The following is a 22,505-nucleotide window of genomic DNA, read 5'->3' as shown; positions in this document are numbered from 1 at the left end:
CATAACTTCTGATGAAGGGTCTCAGCCCGTAATGTTGACTGTTCATTCCCCTCCACAGATGTTGACTGACTTGCTGAGTTCCTCCAGCATTTTTGTGTGTGTTGCTCAAGACTTCAAGCATCTGTAGAATCTCATGTTTATATTGTGTTGGAGATTTATCTACTTTTTTGCACTTCAAGACTGCCAATATCTCTTGCTTTGTAACGTCTATGGGATTAGAGTATGTGGGCAAATCACACAGAGTTACAAAATACACATGGACTAAGATGTTAACTGTCCTGTGCTATCATCAGTGGGATCATCACTGGCAATTCACACGGACAAAATAGGCCTAAGGCTATTATAGGTTCCTAAAGTTGTCATAGCCGGGGCGGTAGTGGGGATAAGCTCACACTACTTATAAAGTGCTCCAAATGGCGTACAGCTCTAGCCTCTGACAACCAAGTCCAACTCATGGCCCTCACGTGCGGCTTAGCTACTAGGCCCGGCGGAACTGTTTCTACTGACAAGAGAAGGGGCAAAGACTGACCACTGGCGCTTCAAAACCAGTTGCTTCGGGCAGGTGGGGCTCGTCAGCTTTGGACGGCAGCCCACCTAGGAGAAAGAAAACTCTGATTTTAAACCTCTGCTGCCTTGCAGCCATACCCACCCATGGGAAAGGCTTCGGGAGTAAATCCGGAGTTGGGGTCCCTAAGGCAGTTTGACGTTGTTTACGAATTCACTCTGGCACTCTCTGTGACAACACTGGTGCCAAGCTGTATTGGCGCTTGCCCTTTTCTTGGACTACATCAGTGACATGGATGTAACATGGATCCTGGTGCAGAGGCAACAGCCGGTTCTTCAAATCTTCCTGCCCAGGCTTGTGCCCTGGAGAGGACACAGTTCACCAGAGGCGCAAAGCCATGATCCCCTGGGATCGATGGCTCCCGACACGGTCAAGAAGCTTTCCATGTAATATTATCATGGCTCTCCTGATATTCCCCTGCAGTCAGACAACGTATTTCCATGCCTAGTGATTATTTGGATCAGAATATAAAACCTGGATGATATTTGTCACACATACATCAAAACATACAGTGAAATGTACCGTTTGTGTTAAATCAAATCAGTGAGGATTGCTTTGGGCAGCGCCAACATAATATGCCCACAATTTACTCACCTAACCTGTATGTCTTTGGAATGTGGGAAGAATTTGGAGAACCTGGATGAAATCCATGCAGTCATGGAGAAAACATACAAACTCCTTACAGCCTTACAGACAGCAGAGGGAATGGAACCCTGATTTTACGCTGACACTGTAACGTGTTGTACTAACTAAGTTATTGCGCTGCCCTGTTCTATCCACACTTTTCCTGCTCACAGCCTTCTGAGAAGAAATCAATTCCTCATTCTAATGAGGATTTTACATTATTGATATCATATTTTACAGGTGTCCCCGCTTTTTGAACGTTCGCTTTACGAAACCTCACTGTTACGAAAGACCTACATTAGTACCCTGTTTTCACTTTCAGAAGGTGTTTTCACTGTTACGAAAAAAAAACAGCGCGCAATAAAAAGCCCCTTGTAGCCGCTCTCCCCGGATTCGGAACGGCATTCTCACCGGCATTGCCTAAACACGTGCCTGTGAGCAGCCGTTTGCAAGATGAGTAATATGGTATCAGAAAAGCCTGAAAGAGCTCGTAAGGGTGTTACACTGAGCGTAAAACTAGACATAATCAAGCGTTTCGATCATGGTGAATGAAGTAAGGACAAAGTGAGTTTGGCTTGTGGAAGCTGACGAACATGATGTTGAAGAGGTTTTGGCATCCCATGACCAAGATCTGATAGATGAAGAGCTGATGCAATTGGAAGAAAAAAGGATAACAATCAAAACCGAATGCAGTAGCAAACTGACCGAAAGTGAAGTCGTCCAGGAACAGAATGTGAAGCAACTCTGTGAGATTTTCGCTGCAATGATAAAGTACAACTTTAATTTTGAAAGGGTACGTAGGTTTAGGGGATATTTGCAAGATAGTTTGAGTCCTTACAAAGAACTGTGTGATAGAAAAACGAGCGAGGCTCAGCAGTCAAGCAAGCCTTCCACATCAGCCAATGAACGTCGACCTTCGACATCGAGGCGGGCAGAGATAGAAGATGACCTGCCTGCTCTGATGGAAACAGACGACGAGATGACACCCCAGTGTCCCACCACACCAACCCCCGGGCCACGGAGAGATACCGATTCGCGGAGAATGCAGCAGTAGCCAGGATACACACAGCACATCTTTAAGAAAAAATAAACATGCTAATTCGGTGCCATCCGACACGTAATTGTCGGCCCAGATCAGAGACAACGCAATCGGAAATTGGCACTGATCTGGGCCAACATTTACGTGCCGGGCGGCACCTAATTAATTAGCATGTTTGTTCTGGCTTTTTTCTTAAAGATGTGCTGTGTGCCTCCCAGCTACCGCTGCACCCCTGCATGCTTCGCGGATTGGTATTGGTTGGTGGCCCAGAGGGTGGGGGCCACTGCACCACCCAAACTCTGACGACTCAGCCTAACAGACCATCATCAGTGTGCTCGGCAAGCTGCCTTCCCGATTCCCGTAAGTGATACTACACCATACATACATTATTTCTACTTTATATAGGCTGTGTATTTTTACGTGTTATTTGGTATGATTTGGCAACTTCATAGCTTAAAGGTTACTGGAGAGCGCTTGCACCGTGTTTTTGCCAACAGCGCTTGCGTGAGATTTTCTGCCGACGGCGCTTGCGTGAGATTTTCGCTACGGAGAACAGTGCAGTAATGATTGTGGAAAAGTATTTCTACTTTATATAGGCTGTGTATTTATCATATCATTCCTGTTTTTACTATATGTTACTGTTATTTAAGGTTTTATGTGTTACTTGGCATGACTTGGTAGGTTATTTTTGGGTACACGAACGCTCACAAAATTTTCCCATATAAATAAATGGTAATTGCTTCTTCACTTTACGACATTTCGGCTTACGAACTGTTTCATAGGAACGCTCTACCTTCGGATGGCGGGGGAAACCTGTATTCCCAATCTATAGCCTTTCTTTATAAACAAAGTTCTTTAAAAATCCTCCATAATTGCAAGATTTTCCACTAAATCTTTCAGCCTTCCCTTAATCATATTATCTCTCCTCAGAACAGTTTTTTAAAAATATACAAGAAATAGAAAACAGACCAGGAAACACCCAAAAAAGGATCAGCATTAATCTGTGTCTCCCTTTACAAAGCTGTCTAAGCTAGTAATTTTCCAACAATTTGTGTTTTCCGTTACTACAGGTCGACCTTCACTAATCCGACTACCTGTAATCTGGTTCCTTCGATAATCCGCACTGATTTCAAATTTTCTGTGCAACTGTAATTTAAAATTTTCAGGGCCGCCGTACCAATCTGCTGCGCATTGTTTTGGTTGCGCTAGATCTGTTCACGTGTTGGTGCACTCTTGTAAGAACAGACAGGCGATTCCTGCTTGTTTTCCTGCATTTATTAATATCATCTGTGTGAGGCGCGATCGCCCGGCACCCGCCCGTCTCACCCGCCAGCGGAGGGGGGGCTGGCATACGCTGGGTTGGTCCACCTTCTCGCCCACCTACCAGCAATCACGCACTGCCCTCCGGCGTCACCCAGCTGGCACTCCGTTCTCTTCTGCCTATGACCTCAGATCAGACGTTGTGAACCAGAATTCCCTCAGTAACTGCGAGTAAAATATAGCCTTTGGGGTAACTGCAAGTCTGTGTCTTTGCTATCGCTTAGCTCACGCTTGAGTGCTGGTAGTGGGTGTGCTTTATTTTTTTGCCAGCGGGGAGGGGAGATTGTTGCTTGCTGCCGCTTATGCGCGGGAGGGAGGTGAGCTGGGGGGGGGGGACTTAGGGGTTTCAGGATGTATATTGTATACATTTCTCTGACATTAAATGAACCTTTGAATCCTCTGATATTTTAAAGGTATGATGAGGCGGTTAGCTATTGCTTAATGTGATCCTTCTGTAATTCGGCATTTTCACTAAAAGGGCACTCCACAGGTCTCAATGGTACCGGATTATAGAAGGTCGACCTGTATAAACCTTTTGTTTTATTTGCTTTGCTCTCTTACTACACACAGTGGCTTTAAAAGCCTTCTACAAAGGTATGCCCAAATCAGAACAGTGCTCTAGCTAAGAGCTAACATTCGAACCTCTTTGATCTTACACTCTAAGCCCCATAATAAAAACACAAGCTTTAATTCCATGTTTCTAGCTTTCCACGGTAATGCTCCCTAACTCTTCCTCCACTAGATGGACATCTGCAATGGTGCTTTTTTATGCACCTATGCTGAGTTCGTCAATTTCATATCAACTGCCTCCACTTCCACCTGCTCTTAAATTCACTTGGTCCATTTCAGACACCTCTCTCCTTTTTCTCTGGAGACAAACTGTCTACTGACATCTTTAATAAACCTAACAATTCCCATGGCCATCTTAACTATACCTCTTCCCACTTGGTCTCCTGTAAAAATATTATTCCCTTTCTCAGTTCCTTCATCTCTGCTGCATCTGTTCCTGGATGAAGCTTTCCTTTCCAGGACATCAGAGATGTCCTTCTTCTTCAAAGGACGGGCATTTCCCTTCTTCCATCACTGATGCAGCTCTCACCCACAGCTCCTCCATTTCCTGAACATCCGCGCTCACCCCATCTTCCCACTGCCTTAAAAGGATAGAGTTTCTCTTGTTCTCACCTACCTCCCCATGAGCCTCCGCATCCAACACAATCATTCTCTGTATCTTCTGCCATCTTCAATGGGACCCGACCATCAAACGGATCTTTATCTCCCTCCCACTCTCCACTTTCTGCAGGATCACTCTCTCTGTGATTCCTTTGTCCATTCGTCCCTCTCCACTAAGCTCCCTGCTGGCATATATCCCTGCCACTACATCTGCCCATTCAGCTCCTCCCTTACCTCCATTCAGGACCCCAAACAGTCCTTCCAGGTGAGGCAACACTTCACCTGTGAATTTGTTGGGATTTTCCATTGTGTCTGGTGCTCACGATGAGGCCTCCTCTACAGTGGTGAAACCCGATGTAAATTGGGTGACAGCTTTGACGAGCACCTCTGCTCCATCTGCCAAAAGGGGAATTTCCTGGTGGTCAACCATTTTAATTCCTATCCTCGTTCCCGTTTCAACATGCCAGACCACGACCTCATCTTGTGTCACAAAGAGGCCATTCTCAGGGTGGAGAAGCAACACCTCATATTCTGCCTAGGTAGCCTCCACCTGATGGCTTGAATGTCGATTTCTCCTTCCAGTAATTTTTTGTTCCCTTCCCCTTCCCTCTTCTGCTTTTCCACACTCTGGCCTCATTTCTTTCCACTTGCCTATCACTGTTCCTCTGCGACCCCTCCTCTTTCCCTTTCTTCTATTAGATTCCTTCTTCTCCAGCCCTTTACCTTTCCAAATTATTGGAAGATATTCTGAGGGACAGGATATATAAGTATTTGGATGGATATGGACTAATTAAGGGTAGTCAATATGGCTTTGTGCGTGGTAGGTCATGTCTAATCAATCTTATAGAGTTTTTTGAGGAAGTTACCAGGAAAGCTGATGAAGGCAAGGCTGATAATGTTGTCTCCATGGACTTTAGTAAGGCATTTGACAAAGTTCCACTTGGGAGGTTGGTCAAGAAGGTCTAAACAAAACATCAACTGTTTATTCATTTCCATAGATGCTGCCTGACCTACTGAGTTCCTCCAGCATTTTTGTGTGTTGCTCTGGATTTCTGGCATCTGCAGAATCTCGTGTTTAGATTTAATTTCCCTTTTACATTTGCACTTCTGACAAATTGCATAAAAGAGACCTCAGAATCTGCTTACTTTCCAATTCCCTCATGCTGTTCCACAGCATCTATATCTCCATTCTGTCTAACTCACTAAGTACATAACTAATATTTCTCTTAATTAAAAAGCCTCTTTCACTGCACTGTAAGCGTGTCTCAAACTTCCAGAACCCTTGTGCATTTTTAATTTAGTTTTCCAAATCATCAAATATGTTATTGCAAGTTTAATAACCTGCTTCTAATTATACACCAAACACAGAAGACAGTCGTCCACAAAGAAGAATAATAGTTGTTTGGAGGATAAGGGTTTGGGAACTGAACATGTGGCTTAAAGCAAATTTTACTGAACTGTTAAAAACATTTGCAAATGAATTAACAAATCCTGCCTATAATTTAAAAAGAATGGAGTAAACAGTGATTACCCACCTAGCATTTTGCTGACGTATGGTTCAATGTCTACATCTTGCAGGTGCTGGTAGGTATGTACATGATAAAGACGAAGGGTGGAGTCGAGACGGATTGAAACCCATACCCCATCTCCAATCCAGGCCAGCTGTCTCACCTGGCTTTCCTTCCGTGGGTGGGCATCAAAGGATTTCTGGATACAAAAGCAGAGGATGTAGCTACAGCACAATGCATTATATCAATATCAAAACAGATGGAATTATACCAAAAACATTATACCCTTTCCTTCAACATGCTGCCTGGATTAAAGAGCATGTTTTATGAGGATGGATTGGGTGGGCAAGGGCTTTTTTCTTTGGAGCAAAGGAGGATGAGAGGTGACTTGATAGAGGTGTACAAGATGATAAGAGGCATAGATTGAATGGACAGCCAGGGACTTTTTCCCAAGGTGGAAACGGTTAATACAAGGAAGCATAATTGAAGAAAAGTATAGAGGATACATCAGACCTAAGTTTTTTTTTAATACACAGAATGTGGTGGATGCGTGGAACACACTGTCAGGGGTGATAATAGAGGCAAATACATTAAGGATATTTAAGAGACTCTTAGATAGGCACATGGATGACAGAAAAATAGAGGCCTATGTGGGAGAGAAGGATTAGATTGATCTTAGAGTTGGCACAACATTGTGGGTCGAAAGGCCCAAACTGTGCTGAAGTGGTCTATGTTCTTAAAATAATATGTTAGATGGGAAAATAAATTTAATTTAGAGCCTTGACAAGTGGCCTTTGTCATTTTTACAATTGTTTGAGCTCAAGGATATTTGACACAATGGCACTTCTAGTTGAAGATAATTTAAATCTATTTTAGAGGTTTATTTGAACACTTAGCTTTGAAGAACAATACCTCAATTTTCATGGCTTTTGGTTGAACGACATAGATTTTATTCTTGTAGCCACACCATACTTTATCATGCACCACAGTCATGCAGCGAATTGAGTGATGAGGCCGCCCAAAGTCCAGAAGGTGATAGTTGGTAAGATCCCACTGTCCATCTGAGGAACAAACACAAAGGTTGTCCAAAAACACAACTACCCGTTGTAAGTTTTAAGTTGGGTAAAAAAAACATTGCCTATGACATGGCATCACTCACATTATCATTAACTGTATAATAATTTACTCTCTCCAAATACTTTGTTTAGTTTAAAGACATTAGTTAATGGTACATGAACCTTTCCCTCAATGTTCACTGAAGTCAGAAATTAATCCCAGACCATCCGGAGGTCGGAGGTCATACATCTTTCTCCTGGATTTCAATTATGCTCCCAGTGGAGAACAGGAGGAGAAGATGTAAACATGTAATAGGAACAATGGGAATATGGCACCACCGTTACTGTTGCAACACTGGCTAAATGCTAGCTTGGATCATCCATGTGGTGGTCCTAAGATACAAGAACATATTTCAAAAGTGATTTTTTTAAAGACATGTTACTCTTCTGAAATCTTTCTAAATTTCTGTTTCAGGCATACAAAAGTCCACATCCACAGAAGACTTCTTGTGTTCATGGTTAGAGAAACCTCTGGAATAAGCTTATTGCTTTGTAACTGCACACTCCTGCCACAGTAGTGATCACACATTGGATGTTTGCACTATTTGATCTCTTTTTTTGCACATTGGGTGTTTGATGTTCTTGTTGTGTGGGTTTTTTAAAATAGGTTCTATTGTGTTTCTTTGTTCTGTGGCTGCCTGTGAGAAGACAAATCTCAAGGTAGCATACAGTATACATTCTTTTTGGTAATAAATGTACTTTGAATCTAAACGATCAGAATTGGGCTCCATGCCAGTTGTTCTTCCCAAGGAGGCAAAGTGAAATAAATAAATTTTCCATAAAATCCTTTTAAAATGTAACTCAATCCCTAAGCATTGACATACATTCAAAGCTAGGCAGAAGCATTCTTGCTGGAGCTTGCTTTCTTGGCTCAAGCCCGACTAGGCCAAACATACACGTTGCATTCAGGTCCCATGTACTTTCTGAGAAAACCTTCAGGTCTAAGGTGAGTTGGATTGGGCTGGGATGTACTATGTTGTCCGAGCTCAGTAGTTTATCCTGATATAGATGATTTACGTCCGATTTTAAATTAATCAGAGACCTTTCCCCATAGCAGAAATGGCTAATATGAAGGGGCATAAATTTTACAGTGTTTGGAGAAAAGTACAGTGGAATGCAAAAGTTTGGGCACCCGGGTCAAAATTTCTGTTACTGTGAATAGCTAAGCAAGGAAAAGATGACCTGATTTCCAAAAGGCATAAAGTTAAAGATGACACATTTCTTTAATATTTTAAGCAAGATTACTGTTTTATTTCCATCTTTTACAGTTTCAAAATAACAAAAAAGGAAAAGGGCCTGAAGCAAAAGTTTGGGTACCCTGCATGGTCAGTACTTGCCAGCTAAGGGTCTTTCAATTCTTGTTTGGGGGATTTTCGCCCATTCTTTCTTGCAAAAGGCTTCTAGTTCTCTGAGATTCTTGGGCTGTCTTGCATGCACTGCTCTTTTGAGGTCTATCCATAGATTTTTGATGATGTTTAGGTTGGGGGACTGTGAAGGCCTTGGCAAAATCTTCAGCCTGAGCCTCTTGATTATGGATTTTGAGGTGTATTTAGGATCATTATCCTGTTGTAGAAGCCATCCTCTTTTCAGCTTCAGCTTTTTTACAGATGGTGTGATGTTTGCTTCCAGAATTTGCTGGTATTTAATTGAATTCATTCTTCCCTCTACCAGTGAAATGTTCCCTGTGCCACTGGCTGCGACACAAGCCCAAAGCATGATCGATCCACCCCCGTGCTTAACAGTTGGAGAGGTGTTCTTTTCATGAAATTCTGCTTCCTTTTTCCCCCAAACATACCTTTGCTCATTGCGGCCAAAAAGTTCTATTTTAACTTCATCAGTCCACAGAACTTGTTTCCAAAATGCATCAGGCTTGTTTAGATGTTCCTTTGCAAACTTCTGACGCTGAATTTTGTGGTGAGGATGCAGGAAAGGTTTTCTTCTGATGACTCTTCCATGAAGGTCATATTTGTGCAGGTGTCGCTGCACAGTAGAACAGTGCACCACCACTCCAGAGTCTGCTAAATCTTCCTGAAGGTCTTTTGCAGTCAAACAGGGGTTTTGATTTGCCTTTCTAGCAATCTTATGAGCAGTTCTCTCGGAAAGTTTTCTTGGTCTTCCAGACTTCAACTTGACCTCCACTGTTCCTGTTAACTGCCATTTCTTAATTACATTACGAACTGAGGAAACGGCCACCTGAAAATGCTTTGCTATCTTCTTATAGCCTTCTCCTGCTTTGTGGACATCATTTATTTTAATTTTCAGAGTGCTAGGCAGCTGTTTAGAGGAGTCCATGGCTGCTGATTGTTGGGACAAGGTCTGAGGAGTCAGGATATTTATGAAGCTTTGAAATTTGCGTCACCTGGTCTTTCCTAACGATGATTGTGAACAAGCCATAGCCCTAACAAGTTAATTAAGGTCTGAGACCTTAGTAAGAGTTACCTAAGAGCTCAAATCTCTCGGGGTGCCCAAACTTTTGCATGGTGCTCCTTTCCTTTTTTTCACTCAAAAATTGTACAGAACAAAAGTAATACACTAATCTCGCTTAAAATGTTGAAAAGAATGTTTCATCTTTAACTTTATGACTTTTGGAAGTCAGTTCATCTTCTACTCACTTAACTATTCACAGTAACAGAAATTTTGACCGTGGTGCCCAAACGTTTGCATGCCACTGCATAATGAGGATGTCAAAGGTAGGTACCCATCACAGAGAGCACACTGCCAGGGGTGGTGTAGAGACAGATACATTAAGGACATTTTAGAGACTCTTATAGATGATAGAAAAATGGAGCGCTATGTGGGGGAGAAGGTTTAGATTGATCTTGGAGGTTAAAATGACAATATTGTGAGCCGTGGGGCCTGTGCTGTGCTAATATTCTGTGTTCCACACTTAGCGTTTCTTCCATAGACAGTAAGACTGTTATACTTACTGGTGACCAGGTATGGGGCTGCTTCTGCACTTTGTTAATTAGCACAAGAGCTGAATGGCACCTGAACTATTGCTGGTGGAGATGGGATACCAGTCCCAGATTGTATGGCTTCATTCACGTATCACCTCACTGAGAAAAGAACAACGTGACCAACAACACTGTCTTACCTACTCCTCTATGAAAGATCGCCAATGTCCCATCCGCTAACGCCACTAATACTCTTCCTTTCAAATGTCTGACAAAAGAGAAACAAGGCAACACCTCATTACACAAGGTTCATTTCCAAAAGGATGTTGCTGGGTCTTGAGTACCTGAGCTATAAGGAAAGATTGAACAGATTAGGACTTTATTCCCTGGAGGAGAAAATGAGGGGAGATTTGATAGAGGTATATAAAATTATGAGGGATATAAATAAGGTTTTTCCACTGAGATTGGCCAAGACTACAACTAGAGGTCATAGGCTTAGGGTGAAAGATGAAGTATTTAAGGGGGATCTTCACTCAGAGGATGGCGCGAACGAGCTTCCAGCAGAAGTGTTGGACGTGAGTCAAGTGTAAGTTTGGATAGATACATAGATGGAAGGGGTATGGAAGATTATGGGCCAGGTGTGAGTTGATGAGACTAGACAGAGTAACAGTTTGGAATGAATTAGATGGGCTGAAGGGCCTCTGTCTGTGCTATAGTCCTCTATGACTCAATAAAAAGAATCTTTATGGTATCATTTTTCTTTAAATCCAGAACAAGGAAACAGCTCTATTTCCACCTTTAATATCTTTATTTTTCCCTTTCAAGGTTCTTTTGAAGACCCTGACCTGGAGTTACACACAGACTTCGGTTCTTTGCCGAAATGGGACCTGTTCTCGGGGTTCTACAACAGCCTGTTGTTCGACATGCCAAGTGTTTGGCCTGAGAGTCTCGCTCGTGTTTGGGAGTCTAAGATCTCAGGGATCTGGAGACGGGCGGATCGCGGGTCGGTGTCACGGTAGGAGACTCGTTGTGTCGTCGGGGTGGCCGGAAAACCTTTCGCTGTGGGTCCGAAGACCCGAGGTCTTTGTGATCTTTGAACACAGAGCTCGAAAAAAGCAACAAAATGGACTTTTAACATTGCCAACCAAGGGGTTGTTGTTATGTCTGCCGCTCACTGTGAGAATGGAGGACACCTCCCTTCTCCCTTATTAGGGAGAGAGAGAACCTGTGGTTTGTCAAATGTCAGACTAAATGTGAAGCCTTTGGGCTAACTTTGGTCCGTGTCTTTTCTATTGCCTAGCACATGCTTGGGCTCGGTGATGGTACTGATGCACTTCTATTTTGCCGGTGGGGGGAAGAGGGGATCGTTGCTTGCTGCTGCTTACGTGCGGGAGGGGGAAACTCAGGAGGGACTTTGGGGTCCTCATGTTTAACTGTTGTTCATTCTTTGGGGCACTTCTCTGTTTTTCATGGATGTTTGTGAAGAATTTCAGGAGGTATATTGTATACATTTCTCTGACATTAAATTGGACCTTTGCACCTTTGAAGGATCAATGTTTGCAACTGGCATCATACAGACAGGAAGCTGATGGCCTCACACCTCCTGGCAGAATTTTAGGGGGGGATAATGTAAGGGATTAGCCTTGTCTTATGCTCCCTACATTATTCTTCCACTAGCGCTGGTACCTCTGACAGAACGGTGGGCTCTGGGACTAGTCTGGAGCTACATCTTTGCTTTTCACAGCAAGAAATCAAAGGAGACCTATATCCACATCAACCCACACACCCAGCACAGGAGGGAACATAGTATTCATACAGGTTCTCTTTTTGGTATTTGGTCCAGTATTTACAGACTGCCCTCAAAACATTTAACTAATGTGGTGCAAGCATCTGTAGAGATCATACTCTGAATAAATTAATTAAACTGCTACCTTTACTGGCCATAAATACACACTAATTCACAAGTTCATAATCAGGTTTATTATCATTGGCATGTGTCATAAAATTTGTTCACTTAGCAGCAGCAGTTCAATGCAATGCATGATAATTTAGAAAGAAAAAATAAGTAAATCAATTACAGTAAGTATATATATGTATAGTGAATAGGTTAAAAATAGAGCAAAAACAGAAATAATATATATTAAAAAAAGGTGAGGTAGTGTTCATGGGTTCAATGTCCATTTAGGAATCGGATGGCAGAGGGGAAGAAGCTGTTCCTGAATCGCTGAGTGCGTACCTTCAGGCTCCTGTACCTCCTACCTGATGGTAACAGTGAGAAGAGGGCATGCACTGAGTGATAGGGGTCCTTAATAATGGACTTCTCCTTTCTGGGGCACTGCTCCTTGAAGATCTTTTGGGTACTACAGAGTAGAGCTGACCAAGTTTACAACTTACTGTCGCTTCTTTCGGTCCTGTGCAGTAGCCCCCCCATACCAGACAGTGATGCAGCCTGTCAAAAGCTCTCCATAGCACATCTACAGAAGTTTTTGAGTGTGAGCCACTGTCTTGCTGTCTTTATAGCTGCATCGATATGTTGGAACCAGGTTAGATCCTCAGAGATCTTGACACCCAGGAATTTGAAATTGCTCACTCTCTCCACTTCTGATCCCTCCATGAGGAGGGGTTCATGATCCCTCAACTTACCTTTCCTGAAGTCCACAATTAGCTCTCTCATCTTACTGACATTGAGACCATTTAACTAGCTGGTATATCTCGCTCCTGTACGCCCTTTCATCGCCATCTGAGATTCTAACAACAATGGTTGTATCATCAGCAAATTTAATAGATGGTATTTGAGCTACGCCTAGCCACACAGTCATAGGTATAGAGTAGAGCAGTGGCCTAAACACACATGCCTGAGGTGCACCAGTGTTCATTGTCAGCGAGGAGGAAGTATTATTACTAATCCACACAGATTGTGGCTTCCGGTTAGGAAGTCAAGAATCCAGTTGCAGAGGAAGGTACAGAGGCCCAGGTTCAGGATTGTGGGAATGATGGTGTTTAACGCTGAGCTATACAGTATCCTGACATAGGTGTTTGTACGATCAGTTGATCTAAGGCTGTGTGAAGAGCCAATGAGATTGTGTCTGTCGTAGACCTATTGCAGCAATTGCAGTGGGTCCAGGTCCTTGCTGAGGCAGGAGTTCATTCTAGCCATGAACAACCTCTCAAAGCATTTCATCACCATAGATGTGAGTGCTACTATGCGACAGTCATAAAGGCAGCTCACACTACTCTTCATTGTCACTAGTACAATTGTTACCTTTTTGAAGCAGGTGGGAATTTCCGACCATAGCAGTGAGAGGTTGAAAATGTCCTTAAATACTCCCACCAGTTGACTGACACAAGTTTCAGAGCCCTACCAGGTACTCCATCAGGGCCTGCCACCTTGTGAGGGTCCACCCTCCTAAAAGACAGCCTGACATCAGCCTCCGAGACAGAGATCACTGGGTCACCGAGTGCAACAGGGATCATCACAGCTGTAGTTATATAATTCCTTTCAAAGTGGGCATAGAAGGTGTTGAGCTCTTCTGGTAGCGAAACATTGCTGCCATTCATACTATTGGATTTCGCTTTGTAGGAAGTAATGGTCTGCAAACAGATATTGCCTCCAACCTCACTCAGAATTGTTTCTTCCCTCTTGAAATAGCTCTCCACAAGTCATACTTGGTTTTCTTATACAGACCTGGGTCACCAGACTTAAATGCCACAGATCTCGCCCAGCAGACAATGCACCTCCTGGTTCTTCCACGTGGCGTTTGGTTTGGGAATGTACAGCAAGTTTTCATTGGCACACACTCATCCACACAAGTTTTAGTGAAATTGGTAACAACTGTGGCATATTCATCCAGATTCGAAGATGAATCCCTGAATACAGTCCATAGATTCAAAGCAGTCCTGTAAGCGCTCCTGTGTTTCCCTTGTTCAAACCTTCTTGGTCCTCACTCTGATCAGACTTTCCATAGTGAGGGTGTGGAACAGCACGGTAGGCATTCTTGGTGGTGGTGTAGCAATGGTCCAGTGTGCTGTTTCCTCTAGTACTACAAGTGATTTGCTGATGATAATTACTTAGTGACTTTTTTAGGCTGGCCTGGTTAAAATCCTCCAAAATGATGGTAAAGGCTTCAGGGTGTGCCGTTTTGTGCATGATGTTCCCATTGCTCAGATCATCCAGAGCCTGTTTGACATTGGCTTGAGGTGGAATGTACACCGCTACCAAAATGATCACAGAAATCTCCTGAGATATTCCAGGTCTGATGAGCAGAATTGGAACAAAACTTACATTTTTGAACGAAAAGGAGTTGATCATGAGGCATACACCTCCACCTCTGCTTTCAGGCTGTGTAAAATTTAGAAATGCCAATTGTGAAGGGGCATTAATTAGAGCTGTATGTTTTACATAAAAAGTTATGTAATTTCAGGAGTAAATCATTTGACACCTGAAAACATTTTTAGTATGCCTTCATTTTTCTCTAAGATGTCAGTTGAAGGAATTTGGTGACAAGAGGAAAAGAATACAAGGGTAAAAATGAAAACCTGCAGCTGGAAGTTATTGCAGTAATTGAAGACACAATTGATGCATCATGCAGAACACTTTGGCAATTGCTATGATTTATAATATTGGTACTGACAAATACTTTTCTATCCCCAGGACTGTATGTACATACCAGTTAATAAGTTATCCAACACCCCCAATAAATGGTTAAATAAAGTTTATTAACATGTCAAAATAGTACTGAATGTTATGACTTACACAATACTAAGAATAGAGTCCTTCAGTTTAATAGAGTGCAGACATTTCTTCCACTGAGCAACACAGGAATGGACATACAAACTGCAAGCAAAAACAACACATTGTCTCTTCATAATCCACGCTTAAAAATTAAGAACAAAAGTTCAGATAGAAATAGAAAAAAAACAGCTCAGTCCATCATAACTCACACTCCAGTTAATCTTATTATAAATCATCACAATCCTTTTGAATCTATTTTTAAAACTGCTTCTTAGGAACACTCCCAATTTAGAAGATTCCGCAGATAATTGGAAAAAATGTCAAAATTTTAGGAACACATACACAAAATGCTGGAGAAACTCAGCAAGTCAGTTTATATCGCTCCATCAATGCTCGATTTCGCTGAGTTCCAACAGCACTTTGTATGTTTTGCCTAAGATTTCCAGCATCTGCAGAATCTCAGTACCAGCTTTAGCAAAAGCTAACAACTCTGCAGCATCTCAATTCACTAGAATTGGGAAAGGTAAACAATTGAGAGATCACAGGGGACTGACAAGACATAGAACTGAACTTTATTTTTCTTCCTCGATTCCAAAATTGACAAAAATTCACAATTAATTTCATTTAGCAAATACGCCATATGGTAGCTTTGCATTTTTTAAAAAAATTTGTTTGCAAATCTAACATCAGTCACAGAAACAGACAACTTTCCAGATGTAGAAAAACAAAACATTGCAAATTTTGGGAATCTGAAACACTGGAAATTCCCAATAGATCAGGCAGATTTAATAATTATACAGCACAGAATATGCCCTCCCTGATGATCTCTTTGCCCAAATCCTCCTATTCCATTAGCTTTGTATCCTCCTATGCCTTACTTGCATAAAATATCTCTTAAATATCATCCCTGTATCGACTCCAACGCACCCTCTCCGGCCGTGAATCTGAGATGTTATAAAGATTAGCTTCCCCATTCTCTATGTAACAAAAATGTAAATCTTCTTCTTCACAACTTAAACCAATATCCCTACTCCTCTACACCCTACTAATCCGTACATCTTTGGAATATGGGAGGAAACCAGAGCACCCAAAGGAAATCCACATGGTCACAGGAGAATGCATTAATTCCTTATGGACAGCAGTGGGAACAGAACTCCAATAGTTGTAACAACTCTTTTGGGCAACCAGATTTGAGGAAAATGTTTCAATATCCCTGCAAATGATGGAGTCAAAGACTTCAAGGAAATGAGGACAGATCTTTCAGTCACTGGTGTTACTCCTGCATTTTTCTTGAAGTTGTCACAGGGTGACGATCATGTCCACTGTGCCTCAGAAAAGACGGAGCCCACATTGTGATTCGGGGATCCCGTTGACTGTGTGGATTTCCTTCGGGTGCTTTGGTTTCCTCCCACATTTCAAAGATGTACGGGTAAGGGTTTGTGAGTTGTGGGCATACTATGTTGGCACTGCAAACATGATGACACTTGTGTGCTACCCCAAGAACATCCTTGGGCTGTGCTGGTCGTTGAGGCAAATGGTACATTTCACTGTATGTTTTGATGTATATGTGACAAATAAGGTAATCTTTAAAACTTGATCTACTGGTCCGCAGGAACTCCTACCCTCAAAAATGCTTCTGAAGTCTGGACTGCCTACATCATATAACAGAACAGTAGTAGTGTGTTCTTGCAAAATCCTCCACGTTCATTCAAATGTTATTTGGACCAACATTAGTGTCCACTCCCTGGTCAATGTCCACAGACAAAATTTGCAAATATGAGAACATCTATTAAGTACACTTAACTCACCAACCACTCTGTGCCCCAAGCCACATAGTTGGCAAGACACTGCTCATTTTTTCTGCCTCTTCATGCATCAAGTCCTGCTCTGTTGGAAGTGCAGATACTCCATCCTTATACAAATCAGATTCCCTGGAGGGCATACAATAATAAATGGATTCAGAGTCAGGGAACCGAGTCATAGAATTCTCCCCTTTCCCCGTCTCCCTTTTTAAAATTCTCCATTCTGGTTCCTTTCTCATCCCTTCCTTTCACTTCCCTCTGATGCCCCTCCTTCCCTTTTACCCAGTCCACTCTCCTCTCCAATCAGATTCCTTCTTTCTTCAGCCCTTTACCTCTTCCACCTATCTATCACTTCCCAGCTTTTCATTTCATCCCTCCTCCCCCAGTCACCCACATTCCCCCTCACTTGGTATCATCTATCACCTGCTAGCCCCCTTCCTTCCCTTCCCTTTCCAGTCCTGCTGAAGGGTCTCAGTATTTCCCTCCATAGATGCTGCCTGACTTGCTGAGTTCCTCCAGCATTTTGTGTATTGCTGTGGATTCACAGTACCTGCAGAGTTCTGTGTATTGACCACTTCATTCCTCTCTCATACATAACTGATAATTTTATTACAAGAGGAATACACGTACAGAGAAAGGAGATGACAATTCACACATGCTTGGTGAGTCTTGCGTACAATTTTAGCTTCTCTATGTAATGCTACAGAGTGAGTGCAGTTCCTGGGCTGCGGGCTGCCATATGAGCAGAAATGAAATATGTTAAGCTTGTATTTCCAAAGTTTAGAAGGGTGAGAAATATCTCAGTGAGATCATCTGAAATACTTGGAGGGCTTGCCTGGGTAGATGAGGTGGTAATGATTTCACTGACAGCATAGTAATGAGTCTCAAAACAAAGGATAAGAATATAAAAAAAAGAATAAGGAGAAATTTCCTGAAGAGGTGGTGAATCTTTTGAAATTCTCTACACTCAGACCTGTAGAGTTTCAGCTGCTGAGTTTATTCAAAACAAAAACTGATAGATTCCTGGGTAATGGAGAGAGCACAAGATGTGGCCAGAAGGACAGGAAAATGGTGTTGCAGTGGTATGTCAGTAGAGCAGGTCTGACAGGCTGAATGGCCTGTTTCTGTTCCTATTTCCTACATTCAAAACCCCAACATTAATTAAGTGGATGTGGAGAGGAGTTTTCTATAGTGGAGGAGTTTTGGACCAGAGGGCACAGCCTCAAAATACAGGCACATCCTTTTAGAACAGAGATGAGGAGAAATTTCTTTAACCAGAGCTGGTAAATCTGTGGAATTTATTGCAAAGTGGAGGTTGATAGGTTCTTGTTGAGTAAAGGCATCAAAGGTTACAGGGAGAAGGCAGGAGAATGGGGGCGAGAGGGATCATACTGTATGTCAGCCAGATTCTGATCAGGTATGAGGCTGGTTGAGAGTTGCTGCAATAGAGGCACTGAAAAAAAACCCAATGCAAGTAATAGATGTCAGCAGAAACCACAATACCCACAGACCTCCCCCTGCAAATGTTTGTTTAATTTGGGGAAAATTGAGATTTAAATCAAGGACAATGCAATAGCCACACATTTTCCAACATTGATCAGAATAACTTTCATTGTGTGGGACAGTTCCAATTTCACTCATATTCTACAACTGTGACTCCACATACCGCCTGTTGTATGTCTGTGTGCTGTCAGAGCTCTGCACTCCCAGAGGGTCAGTGAAAACATGCTCTGTGTAAGCTCCGGACTGACTGACATCAGTTAAATCATCATCTGACACAGGAAGGTTTAGGTTGGATTCTGTTGCTTCTGTGGCCTCTTCTGCAGCCAGCAAGCTTTCATCAGGACTGACACACACATCACCAACTTCCCCTGGAATAAGGTTTACACATTACACACTTTCAAGAGACCACATAAGAGAGATTTAGTGTTCCCTTATCACTGCTCAAGGAAAATGTATTATCAAAGTAATATGTTACAATATATGACCTAGAGATTCATTTTCTTCCAGGCATTTACAGGTTAAAGTATGTAAAAACTACACATAAGGTGATGCTAGAAAGTTTGGGAACCCCGTAGAATTTTCTCTATTTCTGCATAAATATGCCCTAAAATGTGATCAGATTTTCACGCAAGTCCTAAAACTAGATAAAGAGAACCCAATTAAATAAATAACACAAAAAATGATATACTTGTTCATTTATTTGTTGAGAAAAATGATCAAATGTCACACGTATTTGTTAGAAAAAGAACGTGAACCTTTGGGGTAATGCTTTCTACAAAAAGCTAATTGGAGTCAGGTGTTCCAATCAATGAGATGCGATTGGAGGTGTGGGTTGTAGAGCTGCCCTCCCCTATAAAAAAAAGACACACAAAGTCAGGTTACTGAAAAAGCCTGCTCTTCTCAAGAAAGATTTGTTTCTGTACATCATGCCTCAATTAAAACAACTTTCAGAGGACCTTACAAGAATTGTAGAGATGCATGAAGCTGAAAAGGCTACCAAAGCATTTCTAAAGACCTGAGTATTGATCACTCCACAGTAAGAGAAATTGTCTACAAATGGAGGAAATTCAATACTGTTGCTACTCTCCCTAGGAGATCACACCAAGAGTACAATGTGCAATGCTGAAGGATGTGAAAAAGAACCCAAGGATAACAGCAAAAGGCCTGTAGAAACCTCTAGATGTTGCAAAGGTCTTTATTCACGTCTCCACTATAAGAAAAACACTGAACAAGGATGGTGTTCGTAGAAGGACACCACAGAGGAAACCAATGCTCTCCAAAACAGCATTGTTGCATGTTTCAAGTTTGCAAAAGACAACCTGGATGTTCTACAATGCTTCTGGGACAATGTTCTGTGGACAGATGAGACAAAAATTGAACTTTTTGGCAGAAATGCACATTGCCATGTTTGGAGAAAAACAGCACTGCACACCAACACCAAAACCTCATCCCAACTGTGAAGCATAGTCAAAGAAGCATCATGGTTTGGAGCTGCTTTGCTGCCTCAGAGCCTGGACAGCTTGCTATCGTTGAGGGAAAAATGAATTCAAAATTGCTTAATAGAAGTTGGATAATGCAACAAGGTAAAGATCTGAAAGACAACAGTAAATCAACAACAGAATAGTTTAAAAAGATGAAAATTCGTGTTTTGGAATGGCCGAGTCAAAGTTCTGTAGAAATGTTGTGGAAGGACCAGAAACATTTGGTGAAAGTTATTGCTGTACGAGGTGGTCACACCAGTTACTGAAAGCAAAGGTTCACACACTTTTTCCAACAAATACATGTAATATTGAATTATTTTTCCTCAATACATAAATTAATAAATAAATATGACTTTTTGTGTTATTTATTTAATTGGGTTCTCTTTATCTAGTTTTAGGACACGTGAAGATCTGATCACATTTTAGGTTATATTTATGCAGTAATAGAGAAAATTCAACAGGGTTCACAAACTTTCTAGCATCATTGTAAGCAGACAAAGATTGACAAACCACCAATGTGCAAAAGAAGACAAACTGTGTAAATAAAAATGCTGAGAACATGAGTTGTAAAGAGTCCATGAAGGCCAGTCTTTAGATTGTAGAATCAGTTTGTAATTGTGGTGAATGAAATTATCCACTTTGGTTCAAGAGCTTGATGGGGTGTAGGGTAATAACTGTTCCTGATATTGGTGGTGTGGCACCCAAGGCTTGTGTAACCTCAAGCCCAGTGGTAGTAGTGAAAACAGAGCATGGCCTGAATGGTGAGTGTTGCTTTCTTGTGGCTGCATTCCTTGTAGGGAGCTTTGCTTGAGATGGACTGGGCTGAATCTATCACTTTTTAAAGGCTTTTTTTGTTCCTGGATATTGGTGTTTTCATACCAGACTGTGATGTAACCAGTTAGGATACTCCTCATTGTACATCTAAAAAAGTTTGTCAAATTTTAGCTGATGTGCTGTAGAAAGGAAGTAGAGCCACTGTTGTGCCTTTTTTGTGGTGACACGTGCTGGCCACAGGACAGATCCACTGATATGTTAACACCAAGGAATTTGAAGCTACAGACCCTCTCCACTTCCGTTCCCCTCATGAGGACTGACACATGGAACTCCATCCATGAACTCATGAACTGTCCATCTAGCCAATAAGAGACACAGGAAATGGGTGAGACCTTTAATTAAATTTTCTCGTCTGTATTTATTGTGAAGGTTATTGGAGTTATGGAATTTAGGGAAAAGAATAGTGACATGCTGAAACAAATCTGCATTACCAATGAGGAGATGCTTTTATGTAAAGGTGGATAAATAAATGGTGCCTGACCAAGTACATCCTACGACATTTTAGGGAGGCCGAGGAATTATTTGCTGGGCCCTGGAGAGTGTTGTAGAACAGAGGGACCCTAGGGCACAAATACAGAGTGACAACACAACCAGACAGGATGTTAAAAGCACATCTGTCGTGCCTTCCTTCATCAGTCAGAGAGTAAGCACATGAGCTGAGATATCTTGCTATAGTTATACGAGGCACTGGTGAGACTGTATTTGGAGTAGCAGTTCTAGTTGCCCATATTTAGTAAGGATGTCATTGATGTCAGAGGTCTGCAAATATGGGCCAGGTACTGGATGTTGGAGGCCAAATGTTCATTAGTCTGACAGTAAGGAGTCAAGGACTGGTGGTCCGAGGCCTGGAGGTGGCCAGGTTTAAAGTGAGAATGGGAGGATTTAACGAGGACCAGGGTGGCAACATTTTCCAGGAGCAGTGGGTAAACTGTCAGAGGATGTGGCAGGTACAATTACAATGTTTAAAAGACACTCACACAGGTACAAGGATAGGAAAGGCTTAGAGGGATATGAGCCAAATGGGACTAGTTCAGGTTGGGCTGAAGGACCTGTTTCTGTGCTCTGTAACTCTTTGACTATGTACCTTAGTGGAAAAAAATGTTAGTTTACTGAACCCCTACCTGACTCTCCTTGGATTGGTGAGGAGCTGGCGGGGGTGTGTATGCTGGGAGGAACTGTACTCCCTTCTGTAGTACAACCAACCACCGTGATCCCTCCCAAAAGATTGTCGCTTCCAGCTGAACTATTACTGGCAACACTCCCTGCTAAAGAGCTACATTCCGCTTGACTTCCCTCGGTGTCGACTGGAACCTCTTCTCCAGCAGGGTAGTCCGTCTCTCGGGCACCTATAATTGGAAAGATTCAATAAGTTATCAAACTGATCCAGTCATCAACTGATGACAATTGTTTTATTAAGTCAGAATAGCATCATGAACTAAAAGTTCAGTCAACACAGTGAAACAACTTCCTACCAAAGAATTTCTGCTATTTCTCTCAGCTGGAACTTCATTGTTGGAATCATTGAAAGGTCACATGCTCAAACACTGGTCCAGAGACTTGAGATCAAAACCCACTCCGGTGTACAGGTGGGAAATGGAGGGAGTGTCACAGTGTTGGGTTTATTTACTTCCACATGAGAAAGATGCCACATTTTCGGTTGGATGTAACAAATCCCACAGAAATATACAATTTGCTGGAGGAACCGAGAGTACAACAGTATCAGACCACCCCCCCCCCGCCCCCCACATATGCTGCTAGATCTGCAGAGTAAAACATAGAACAGTACAGCATAGTACAGGCTATTCTGCCCACAATCTTTTAATCTGCACTAAGATCCACCTAACCCTTCCCTCCCACGTAGTCCTCCATTTTTCTACAATCCATGTGCCTATCTTAGAGTCTCTTAGAAACTTAGTTC

The 22,505-nt window shown here is 42.2% G+C and overlaps 1 protein-coding gene across 3 annotated transcripts in view; it reads right to left on the bottom strand.

Moving 5' to 3' along the window:
* Nucleotides 1-22,505, bottom strand: part of spag9b (sperm associated antigen 9b) — a 300,349-nt gene that overhangs the window by 23,341 nt on the left and 254,503 nt on the right. For all 3 annotated transcript variants that reach the window (XM_063030689.1, XM_063030690.1, XM_063030691.1), the window contains 7 exons: nucleotides 21,709-21,933; nucleotides 18,436-18,640; nucleotides 16,776-16,898; nucleotides 14,989-15,069; nucleotides 10,436-10,503; nucleotides 7,139-7,287; nucleotides 6,254-6,425 (listed from right to left, as the gene is read on the bottom strand). In XM_063030689.1, the coding sequence (XP_062886759.1) occupies nucleotides 6,254-6,425; nucleotides 7,139-7,287; nucleotides 10,436-10,503; nucleotides 14,989-15,069; nucleotides 16,776-16,898; nucleotides 18,436-18,640; nucleotides 21,709-21,933 (1,023 nt within the window). The remainder of the gene's footprint in view (nucleotides 1-6,253; nucleotides 6,426-7,138; nucleotides 7,288-10,435; nucleotides 10,504-14,988; nucleotides 15,070-16,775; nucleotides 16,899-18,435; nucleotides 18,641-21,708; nucleotides 21,934-22,505) is intronic.

This window comes from Mobula hypostoma, chromosome 22 (assembly GCF_963921235.1).
Source record: "Mobula hypostoma chromosome 22, sMobHyp1.1, whole genome shotgun sequence".
Classification (NCBI taxonomy): domain Eukaryota; kingdom Metazoa; phylum Chordata; class Chondrichthyes; order Myliobatiformes; family Myliobatidae; genus Mobula; species Mobula hypostoma.
This window is presented reverse-complemented; position numbering and strand designations above follow the sequence as displayed.